The sequence below is a fragment of the Rosa chinensis genome, chromosome 4, assembly GCF_002994745.2.
Source record: "Rosa chinensis cultivar Old Blush chromosome 4, RchiOBHm-V2, whole genome shotgun sequence".
NCBI classification, from domain to species: domain Eukaryota; kingdom Viridiplantae; phylum Streptophyta; class Magnoliopsida; order Rosales; family Rosaceae; genus Rosa; species Rosa chinensis.
In genome coordinates, this window is record NC_037091.1 from 20,837,533 (window position 1) to 20,850,207 (window position 12,675).

Sequence of the window (12,675 nt, forward strand, 5' to 3'; positions counted from 1 at the left end):
AACCCGCGTAGCCGCCTAGAGCTCCTAGCACCCGTCCAACCCGCCTAGGCACCCGCCCAAATTCCAAAATGATTTGCTCACCGATTATGCATTAATCCGGGCGGCCTTGCACATTCCAGCGCCTAGGCGCTGCCTAGAGCGACTTTTAGAACAATGAAATACGGTTTCCAATCGTCCACCAACTCAAACCGTCAATCACCTAACCAAATACGATAATTAACTTAGCGTACAATTCAAAAACGCACTTATATGAAGATCCAACGGTCGGATCTTCACCCGTGACCACACAAAGTCTTCGGGATAGTCCTACGATCATTATATCAAAACTATAAGTCAATCCGACGGTCCGAGTCTCCACGGATCACAAATCGAATGATAGAAATCGACGAAATCGTAAAATTCATAACTAAATCATACGATATCCAAAATTCACATGCTATATATCGAAATGATTGTATGAACACGTAGAACATAAAAATGGGTAGAAACTGCCCTTGGGATCCTCGGAGGTGACCAGAAAAGGCCGCTGGATTAGGGACAGATCCGCCGCCGACCACCGTCTATGGTGTCGGGGCCGAGCTTTTCCTCTTCGTTTAATCATTTTGAGCAACTTTCATAACTAGCTCGAAGTCAGAAAATGAACGCAAGTGATCGAAAATACCTCAAACAGTTCGGTTTGGCCAGAAAATTTGCAGAAACGACGAAGCCTCCGACGAGCGTGAAATCGATCTCCCCAGGTCCGGGCCTTCTTGGTGCTTATTCAGAAAGTTGAGGCGAGTCTAATGAGCCAAGAATCTCGAGTTTTGGTGGCCGGTACAAGTAGAAATCGACGTTGAACTCAAAACGGGCTCAAACCAACCCTGGCTTCCCGCCGCCGCTACAGTCCACTAGGCGGTGCAAGGATGCCACTGGCAGCTGCACAAGGTCGAGGCGAAGGCGTGGGACGTAGTCTGGAGTCTTGAGGTTGCCTGAGAAGGGAGAAATCGATCGGAGAAACCTTGCTCTGTTTTTGGCTCGGGTGCGCGCGCGAGAGAGAGAGAGAGAGGGATGCACAGTACCGGCGGCCCAAAATGGAAACCCTAGCTATTTTTGGAAATTTCCAAAAATAGCTAGGTATATATACCCAAAATGGAAATTTTTCCAAACTCGATAACTTCTTCGTACGAACTCCGATTCTTGCGTTCCGCATATGCACGAACTCGTATCAACGAGCTCTGCAACTTTCGTAAAGGAAGTTTTCCCAAATTCCGTACGTACAAAAAGTCAATTTTAGTGACCCCCCTAAATAATGTTTGTTTCGAAAATAAACTCATTCGAAACCAAATTTCTCATGCAACAACATACGAATCATGCCCAAAATTCATATATCATATAATTGAACAAATATCGAATTACGAAATATTTAAATGAGAATTTCGGGTCTTCATAGTCTACCCTCCTTAAAGGAATTTCGTCCCGAAATTCAGGCACACTCATCGACGAACAACTGTGGATATCTCGATCTCATATCCGATTCCAACTCCCAAGAAGCATCACCCTCGTCATGGTGACTCCACAAAATCTTGACCAAATCAACCTCCTTCCTACGAAGCCTCTTCGTGGACCTATCCAAGATACAAATAGGTTTAATGACGAAGGTCACATCCGGATTCACCTCAATAGTACCATGATCAATCACATGGTACTCATCTTGGATGTACCTCCTAAGCATGGACACATGGAAGACATTGTGTACACCGGACATGCTAACTAGTAAAGCAAGCCTATATGCCAAGTCTCCGACCCTTTCCAAAATCTCAAAGGGTCCAACATATCTCGGTGCCAACTTACCCTTCTTGCCAAATCTCACCACACCTTTCATAGGTGAGATCTTCAGATCAGCATAGCTCTTCTGTCTACTCTGTGCAATACGGATCATGTCTCGGATGGTCGTAACCTTCTCTGTAGTCTCCCGAACAAGCGCAGGACCCAAGAGCTCCTTCTCTCCAACATCCGCCCAACAGATAGGAGTCCTACATGGCCTACGATAAAGTACCTCATATGGGGCCATGCCGATACTGGAGTGATAGTTGTTGTTGTAGGCAAACTCTACCAATGGTAGATGATCCGCTCAACTTCCCTTGAAGTCCAAAACACATGCTCTAAGCATATCCTCCATCACCTGGTTCACTCTCTTGGTCTGCCCATCCGTCTGTGGGTGAAATGCAGTGCTCATAGCCAAAGATATATCGAAAGCCTTATGGAATCTACGCCAAAATTCCGAAGTGAAACGAGCATCCCGATCAGAGACAATTGTTACCGGCACACCATGAAGCTTCACTATCTCATCCAGATACAACTTACATAATGTATCACCGGAGTACGTCTTTGCCACAGGAAGGAAGTGTGCTGACTTTGTCAATCAATCAACTGTCACCCAAATAGAGTCATAACTTTGTCTGGACCTAGGCAATCCAGTCACAAAGTCCATGGAGATCTCTTCCCATTTCCATACTGGAATCGGCAAAGGTTTCAACATTCCTACAGGCCTTTGATGCTCTGCCTTCACCCGCTGACAAGTAAGGCACCTAGATACATACTCAGCCACATCCCTCTTCATCCTAATCCATCAAAACTGTCTTCATATATAGGTCCATATACATCTTGGTACTCCCTGGGTGTACCGTATATAGAGATCGATGTGCTTCCCGCATGACCTCCTCCTTGAGGTTATCACCGCCCGGAACATACAATTTCAATCTAAATCTCAATCCACCATCAGCTCCAACTGTCCACTCAGAGGGACCTTCCTCGTTGGCATCAAGAATCATATCAGAAATCACCATTTGAGCGAACTCATCATGTGTCTGACTCTGAATGATCCTAGAAATCAAGGTCGGCTGTAAAATGATACTACCGAGAAAGATTCCTTGTCCTTCTCCTGTGGGCTTAAGGTCAAACTCAGATACAGTCTCCAACATAAGCCACTCCTGAACCATAAGAGATGCCATAATTCCCCTGGTTTTCCTGCTCAGAGCATCCGCCACTACATTGGCCTTTCCGGGATGATACTCCAAGGTGAAATCATAATCTTTGATGAGCTCCATCCATCTTCTCTGCCCCATGTTCAACTCCTTCTGGGAGAATAGATACTTCAAACTCTTATGATCAGAAAAGAGTTCGAACTTCTCACCATAAAGATAATGCCTCCAAATCTTCAAGGCAAAAACCACTGCAGCTAGCTCTAGATCATGAGTGGGGTAGTTTCGCTCATGCACCTTCAACTATCTAGAGCCATAAGCAACAACCTTACCATGCTGCATTAACACACAGCCCAAACCCTGATGAGAAGCATCACTGTAAATAACTAAACCACCACCACTAGATGGAATAGTCAACACTGGAGCTGTAGTCAATCTAGTCTTCAGCTCATTGAAGGCCTTCTCACATTCATCTGTCCACACAAATTGAGTGTCTTTCCTTGTCAACTTGGTCAAAGCCGAAGCAATACTAGAAAACCCCTCAATAAATCGCCTGTAGTACCCTGCCAAACCAAGGAAACTACGGATCTCTGTAACGATAGTGGGGTGACTCCAACCCATCACTGCTTCAACCTTCGAAGGATCCACATATACTCCATCCTTCGAAACTACATGACCAAGGAACTTGACCTCCTTTTGCCAAAATTCGCACTTCTGAAACTTTGTATACAACCTTTCTTTTCTCAAAATCTACAACACCACCCTCAGATGCTTCTCATGCTCGTCGGACGACTTTGAATAAATCAAGATGTCGTCAACGAACACTAACACACACTAATCTAAGTAAGGATTGAATGTGCGGTTCATCAAGTCCATGAATGCTGCAGGTGCATTAGTTAGACCAAAAGGCATGACAAGAAATTCATAATGCCCATACCTGGTCCTAAATGCCGTCTTAGAAATATCTTCATCCTTCACCCTCAACTAGTGATATCGAGATCTCAAATCAATTTTGGAGAACACCGTAGCCTCGCTAAGCTGATCGAACATGTCATCAATCCTAGGCAAGGGATACCTATTCTTGATGGTCACCTTGTTCAGCTGCCGAATCCACACATAATCAGAGTGAATTATCTTTCTTCTTCACAAACAGCACTGGTGCGCCCCAAGGAGAAACACTAGCCCGAATGAACCCTTGTGCAAGTAATCCTTCAATCTGAACCTTCAACTCCTTAAGTTCAGCTGGAGCCATCCGATAAGGTGCTCTCGATACAGGTGCGGTACCTGGTATCACATCAATGGAGAAGTCCATTACCCTTTTCGGAGGTAATCCTGGTATCTCCTGGAACACATTAGCATACCCTTACACTACCGGAATCCCTACAATTTCTGAAGTACTACCCACTGATTCAATGTGTGCCAAGATCCCTACCCTCATGGCGACGTCAGATCTCAGGCAACGACAATGAAACACTGGTTGCCCAGGGGCATGGAAAGACACAATCATTCAAAAATAATCAATCACTGCATAGTTCGGACTCAACCAATCCAAACCTAAAATCACATCATACGTGTGATCTGGAATCACAATCAAAGATGCAGTGAACTCTCTACCACAAATTACAATAGGGCAATCATCACAAAACATACTAAGCTCAAGAGAGACACAAAGAGGCGATGTAACACACAAAGATCTAGTAAGCGGTATAGCAGTCAAACCCAAAACATCTACCACAGAACTAGATATGAAAGAGTGGGAGGCTCCCGTATCAAACAATACTCTGGCAAGGTAGTTATAAACAAATAAAGTACCTTCCACTTCCGTGCCTCTCTGGCTAATAGCGAAAACTCTAGCCGGTGCTGGTGGTAGTGTTCTCTGCTGGTTCCCCTGCCTGCCCTGTTGAGGTCGAGTACAATCCTTAGCAAAATGCCCAGTCAGTCCACATCGATAGCATGCCCCAGTCCTCGGGTTCGGGCACACCTTGACAGTATGACCCATCTCCTTGCAGTTATAACATCTCATAAGTGCTGCTGGTGCTACCTGCCTGATAGGTGCAGCCCGAATAGGAACAGGTGCTGCTGCTATCCTAGCTGGAGCTTGATGGTGAAAATAAGGCTGCTGTCTCTTCCAGAGTCCACCTCGATAATCTCGGGACCCACTACTCCCTGCTACTGCCTTCCCTTTTCCCTGGGAATCTCTCTTAACTGTTTCCTTCTCCTTGTAGATCAGATTCTGCTGCTCAATGATCAAGGCTTTAGCTAAGATCTGCTCCTTTGTTCTCAGCTCCATAATGGCCACATCTCGCTCAATAGAAGCATTCAACCCCCGCTGAAACTTCTTAGCCAAATCTTCCACTTCTCTGCCTCATACTCTCTCACACTCATCTTCCCTTGAGTTAGTGAGAGAAATTCTCTCTCTAACTGTTCCTTCACAGAAGCTGGGAAGTATTTCTCTCTGAATATCCTCACAAATCCATCCCAGGTCATGGTGGACACGTCAATAGTCCTCTGAGTGCAATTCCACCACACCCTAGCCTCATCCTTGAGCACGAAAGTGGCTAGCTTCCTCTTCTCAATCTTATCACAGACAATCAACTCAAAATAGGTCTGCAAATCCTCGATCCATTGATCAGCCACAATATAATCTGTACCACCCCCAAATTTAGTTGCTCCCAACCGATTAATGTCCCTCGCCAACACTAACAAACGAGCGGGATCATTAACCATAACCTCAGGTGGAACAGGCTGCTCAACAAAAGGCGCCTCCACCTCTTCCTCATATACTTCAACATGTGGAATCTCGCCCCTACCTCTACCTCTACCTCGGCCTCTACCTCGACTCCTACCTCTGCCTCCCACAATATTCATTACCTAAGGAGCATAGCATACCTGGTTAATACATGTATAACACTTAAAACACAGCATAAGTCAATACAAGTCCATATTAACCAAGGTAGTAACACATTGAGGTTAATTCAACTCCTAATACGTCCTAACGTCCTAGACAACTCCTAACACTCCCACATACCCAATGACATTGTTAATACCGAAGAGCACATGATGGGGATCCACTGCAGACGGGCCATCACTCGGAAGGTATTAACATATCACCAAATATGTACCTTACGCTCTGATACCAAACTGTCACGCCTTGAATTTTGAATAACAAATTCAAATCTGAAACATGAATAATAACCAATACAAATAAAGTCCTGAATTTTTTTCTTAACCAGCGGCAAACCATAATACAAACCTCGTAGCAAACTATCTCTTGAGTTAAATATTACAATACCACCATAAATAAAAGTTACGCTCAAAAGAGTCTATAAAACACACCAAAATGGACCAAGTGCTGACGTCAACCCCACTGCCCTACTTAGCTCGTTCTCCACCCTGATTATCCTGACCTGCAGGATTATCCGCTACACCGTTTGAATAGTGTACCAGGATTGCAACAACACAAAACCCGGTAAGCTTTTTGCAAAGCTCGTGAGTAAATAAGAAATGAAAGATTGATTTAATAAATCACAATTCTTTTAATTCAAGTAAAACAATCCAACAATCTGAACACACATAACAACCCCAACAATTTAATCACCAACCCAACTCACGTGGCACAAAGTACTCACAATGCAATAACCTAGTTACCACCATGACCGTACTCCCACAACAGACTAGAGCTCTATCTGAATCATTACTTGTCACCTTGGCCCAGGTGCAAGCATCCGATATACTTCGGTTAATACTATAACTGTCGAACTTTGAGCATTTCTACCCGCAGGACAAAATACTTCGTTTATCACAATGATAATTGTCGAACTTTGGACATTGCTGCCCTCAGAACAAAACACTCTGGTTATTATAACCATCGAACTTTGGACATTTCAGTCCGCAGAACAAAATATAAACAGAATCCCACCCGTTTCACAATATCACGTCTCCACCCAAATCATACTCACAACAATACCAATTATCAATATAATCATGGCAAATAAATCCTTCATTCAAGTATAAAAACGAAATCATAAAAAAAAACACATACTTCAATGTCACACCATTCCGTATAAAATCACGTAAATATATATACACGTAATCATCCACTCAGGAATGACCACTAATACCAACTATAGTTCACATGGAGTAAAAACCAAGAAATTCATTTTTTATATGCTTAAAAACTCCTTCCTTAAAACCATTTTTCATGCATAGAAAATAATTGTGCAATAAGAAAATTCGGTTCGTAAATGAACCATGTGAGATTTACTTACCTCCAATCCTGCTGCGTCCTCTCAACAGCTTAAAATACGGTTTCCAATTGTCCACCAACTCAAACCGTCAATCACCTAGCTAACCAAATACAATAATTAACTTAGCATACAATTCAAAAACGCACTTATATGAAGATCCAACGGTCAGATCTTCACCCGTGACCACACAAAGTCTTCGGGACAGTCCTTCGATCATTATATCAAAACTATAAGTCAATCAGACGGTCCGAGTCTCCACGGATCACAAATCGAACGAAATCGTAAAATTCATAACTAAATCATACGATATCCAAAATTCACATGCTATATATCGAAATGATTGTATAGACACGTAGAACATAAAAATGGGCAGAAACTGCCCTTGGGATCCCCGGAGGTGGCCGGAAAAGGCCGCCGGAGTTAGGGACAGATCCGCTACCGACCACCACCTATGGTTTCGGGGCTGAGCTTTTCCTCTTCGTTTAATCATTTTGAGCAACTTTCATAACTAGCTTGAAGTCAGAAAATGAACGCAAGTGATCGAAAATACCTCAAACAGTTCGGTTTGGCACGAAAATTTGCAGAAAACGGTGAAGCCTCCGACGAGTGTGAAATCGATCTCCCCAGGTCCGGGCCTTTTTGGTGCTTGTTCAGAAAGTTGAGGCGAGTCTAATGAGCCAAGAATCTCGAGTTTTGGTGGCCGATACAAGTAGAAATCGACGTTGAACTCAAAACGGGCTCAAACCGACCCTGGCTTCCCCCCGCCGCTACAGTCCACTAGGCGGTGCAAGGATGCCACTGGCAGCTGTACAAGGTCGAGGCGAAGGCGTGGGACGTAGTCTGGCATCTTGAGGTTGCCTGAGGAGGGAGAAATCGATCGGAGAAACCTTGCTCTGTTTTCGGATCGGTTGCGCGCGAGAGAGAGGGAGAGAGATACACAGTACCGGCCGCCCAAAATGGAAACCCTAGCTAGTTTTGGAAATTTCCAAAAATAGCTAGGTATATATACCCAAAATGGAAATTTTTCCAAACGCGATAACTTCTTTGTACGAACTCCAATTCTTGCGTTCCGCATATGCACGAACTTGTATCGACGAGCTCTGCAACTTTCGTGAAGGAAGTTTTCCCAAATTCCGTACATACAAAAAGTTGACCAAAAATAACGTTTTGTTTCGAAAATAAACTCATTCGAAACCAAATTTCTCATGCAACAACATATGAATCATGCCCAAAATTCATATATCATATAATTGAACAAATATCGAATTACGAAATATATAACTGAGAATTTCGGGTCTTCACAGATATACAGGATGATATTTCTGGAGTATTGGGTGTGGAGGTGGTGGAGTCTCATGCCAAATATCTAGGTCTTCCCACTTATGTAGGGGGTAAGAAAACAGCTACTTTTCAGTATATCAAGGAGAGACTGTCAAAAAAGCTTACTTCATGGCACGGTAAATTATTGAGTGGTGCAGGAAAAGATATTTTGATTAGGGTGGTGGCTCAGGCGTTACCTAAGTATGCAATGAGTGTCTTTCAACTTACTAAGAGTTTTTGTGATGATCTAGAACAACAATGTGCACGATTTTGGTGGGGAAGCACGTTAGATAAACGGAAAATCCACTGGAAGAATTGGAATGCTCTTTGTAATCCGAAGGAAGAAGGTGGGTTAGGCTTTCGAAGCCTATCCAATTTCAACTCTGCTATGCTAGCCAAACAAGCTTGGAGGATTGTAAATCACCCTTCATTGCTTGTTGCTCGGATTTATAAAGCGAGATATTTTTCGGATACTTCTTTCTGGGAGGTAACTTCTCATGCTTCTCCCTCATACTCATGGAGAAGCATTTTCTCAACTCGAGATATGCTGAAAGATAGCTGCTACTGGCAGGTGGACAATGGAGAGAATATTGATATCAACTCAGATAGCTGGGTAGTGGCTTTACTGCTTGGGAGACCCATACCTTCAGGATTGGCTACAGTTGAGGTTAATAAAGTTCACGAGTTGTTAAGTGGTACTGGTGGATGGAACATTCCTTTGTTAGAAGAAATTTTCACAGGGGAGGAAGCCACGACAATTGCTGCAATTCCATTGAGTAGGAGAGCAGTCATTGATAGACTTTGTTGGAAGCTTTCGAAGGATGGAAAGTTCTCGGGGAAGACGGCATATCAATCTGCGTTTATGAAGTCTGCAAGCTATTCTCCGTTGCAACTTCCTGTCGACTCAGGCTTTTGGAAAAAGCTTTGGAAGGTGGTTATTCCCAATAAAGCAAAAATTCATGTTTGGGGAGCTTGTCTGGATATCCTTCCTTCGCTAGGTAGCTTGGCTTCGAAGCGAGTGGTTTTGGATTCGAATATTTGTGTTTATGTGAGTCTCATACTGAAACGACGATCCACCTTTGTCGGGATTGCCCTTATACTAGGAGGGTGCTTCACACAAATGCTATGCTACAACAGGTATGCTACAATCTGAAGAATATGCTTGGTGATGTCATTCGTTGGTTGAGTCAGTGCGCGAATGAATTATCGCTAGTACATTTTGGAGAACTTTTATTCTAGTTATGGGGAATTTGGAAGGAAAGAAATGATTGGGTTTGGAATCAAAAGAGGTGTGAAGCCAGGGATGTGAGTTTGGGGATTGTCTCTAGGCTGCAGGAATTTAGGGTTCACAATTTGAAACCCTACCAACCTAAGGTTAAAAGTGGAGCAGTGTGGAAAGCTCCTCCTGTGGGGGTGGTGAAGGTCAATGTTGATGGGGCATTCCATCACACTTCCAGGAAGGGTGGCTTGGGTTTTGTTTTCAGAAATGAGAATGGAATAATGCTGGGTGGTGGCGCCTGGCCCTTGAGCGGGTTGAATTCCCCAGAACATGCTGAAATTTTGGTATGCAAGGTTGCTTTAGAGTTTGCGGAGGTGCATGGTTTTGGACCTGTTATTTTAGAGACTGATGCTTTGGAGGTTCAGCGTCAACTTTCTTTGCATGACTCTTTCAATTTATTAGGGCTAGGCAGAATATATGATGTCGTTGTGGCTCTCTTGGAGGCTCAGAGTGTTATCCAAGTGACTCATGTGGGTAGGAAAGGTAATGGGGTAGCACATTTGTTGGCTAACCATGCTTGTTCTATTAGACATAATGTTTTTTATTTTTCAACTCCAGAATTTTTACAAGCTGCAATTGCAGACCTTTATACTGTGTAATCTTTTCTTCCTTTAATAAATGGCTCACCTCCCTTGATTCAAAAAAAACATTCAAGGGGAGACATAGAATTTGAAAATATATATATATATATATATATATATATATATATATCAATTTGCAAATAAGTGAAAAGAAAGTTTGAATTTAATATTTACCAAAAAGTAAACGTTACGTCCCAACAAAGTTTGAATTCAATTTGCACACACATTGAGTTGTTTAACATGAACTATTACAGCTCAATACTTACAGCTTAATACAGCTAAGAAAACTAGCCGTTGCACAGCTTATACTTACAGCTTAATACAGCTAAGAAAACTAGCCGTTGCAAGATTAAAATAATCAACAAAATGAAAACCGGGTTGCTCCTGACGCAACTCGGATACCATAAATAGGTGAAACGTACACTACCGCCTCTGAGACGACTCTCTGCTTTCATCTTCCATTGCTATCTGGGTTTTGGGGCTGAAACTGCTCGATTGTTGTTCTCTGTGATCGCTCAACAACTCAACCATGGATCTCAGGGTATCGAATTCCAGACTCACAAGGACAGAAGGATCCGTTTATGCAAGGAGACCTGCTTCCGAAACCGTCTGCAAGTTTTGGGCGATGGGTAGATGCCTCAAGAAAGAGTGCCGGTTCCTACACGCTGACCCGGAACAAAAGACTCTTGCTTTAAAGGAGGAGAAGGCGAAATCTTTGGGGAAAGCATCTGATTCTGCTACTGTTAATGTTAATGTTGAGAAAAGCATTGGTACCCATAAAGAGAAAGCAAAGGCCGAAGCAGTCTGCAAGTTCTGGGCAGATGGAAAGTGTGTAAGACGAGGGTGCCCTTATCTGCACAGTTGGTTCCGTGGAGATGGCTTTTCTTCCTTGGCAAAGCTCCAAGGCCATAAGAAGGGGATAACCGGAATTGTGCTTCCCGAGGGAAGTAGCAGTCTCTATTCTGCTGCCAAAGACGGAACCGTTAGGGTTTGGGACTGCAATACTGGTGAATGCAGCAGGGTAATCAATCTTGGTGCGGAAGCTGGCTGCTTGATTAGCAAGGGTGTGTGGATTTTCTGCAGTGCTTCCAATCTCGTCAAGGCGTGGAATATTGAGTCCAATGCTGAATTTACCTTAGCTGGACCTGTTGGTCAAATCTATGCCATGGAAATTGGGAATGATATGGTATTTGCTGGGGCAGAGGAGGGTGTTATATATGTGTGGAAAGGCAAAGCCTGTTCCAATGCTAAAGCGAATCCATTTCACCCTCATCAGGCTCTCAGTGGCCACACTGCTGCTGTGGTTTCTTTAAGGGTTGGAAATATCAGACTCTACTCAGGTTCTGTGGACCATACAATAAGGGTGTGGAATCTGGACACTTTGGAGTGTGCCATGACTCTAAATGGACATTCTGATGCTGTGACGTCTCTTATATGTTGGACCACATTTCTGATCTCATGCTCATTAGACCACACGATAAAGGTGTGGACTATGTGTAAAGGAGGCAACATTGAAGAAATCTACACTCACACTGAAGAAGACGGTCTTCTTGCTCTCTCTGGAATGCATGATGCTGAAGACAAACCAGTCCTACTTTGTTCATCAAAAGACAATTCTGTCCGCATATATGATTTGCCATCCTTTGATGAGAGGGGAAGATTATTTGCAAAACGGGAAGTTCGGGCTATTCAAGTTGGCCTTGGAGGACTATTCTTCACTGGAGATGAAACTGGTGGACTTTCCGTGTGGAAGTGGTTGGAACCTGCAGTCAAACAAGAGTCTTGATTAGTATTCATTAGCTACGTACTGCTAACACTAGTATAGATATTCTTATAGATATTCTTTTGCTGCACAAAGTGTAGCAAGTTTGTAATTGTTTGTATCTAAATCTTGACAACCATTCAGTTGTTCAACATTGTTCTATATGTACAGTTAAAGTTTAAATTTATATCCAAAATGAATTAGTTCCCACATTTATTCAAATTCAGACTTTGAGATCTCTACTACATACTAAGTTCCTGTTTTTCTGGCCAATAAGTTCTATATTGTTTCTAGATTTTGATAACAACATAATGGATGCACAAATTTACATAATTAAACATTGCATAACATATAAGTTGAAGGAAAACAACTTTGTTGGGTTTTTACATTTGCAAGAGAAAAAAAATAGTTGCAGAGAGAGCTCTTAGAGCAAAAGAGTCTACTCTGAAAAAGTGGCAAGGAGAGAGAGAGAGCCTAGAAGATAATGAACTCCCAACATAAGCCATTATATAAACAACGGATCAGC

General features: G+C 43.0%; 1 protein-coding gene across 1 annotated transcript; it reads left to right on the forward strand.

The window, feature by feature from the left end:
• Window positions 1-10,688: 10,688 nt before the first annotated feature.
• On the forward strand, window positions 10,689-12,363 carry LOC112196386 (zinc finger CCCH domain-containing protein 48). Its single transcript, XM_024336713.2, has one exon. It carries the CDS (start codon window positions 10,917-10,919, stop codon window positions 12,171-12,173), a length of 1,257 nt encoding a protein of 418 aa, XP_024192481.1. The 5' UTR covers window positions 10,689-10,916; the 3' UTR covers window positions 12,174-12,363.
• Window positions 12,364-12,675: the final 312 nt, after the last annotated feature.

Excerpts from the sequence above, each read along its gene's own strand:
- LOC112196386 (XM_024336713.2), top strand. The coding sequence starts at position 10,917 with ATGGATCTCAGGGTATCGAATTCCAGACTCACAAGGACAGAAGGATCC.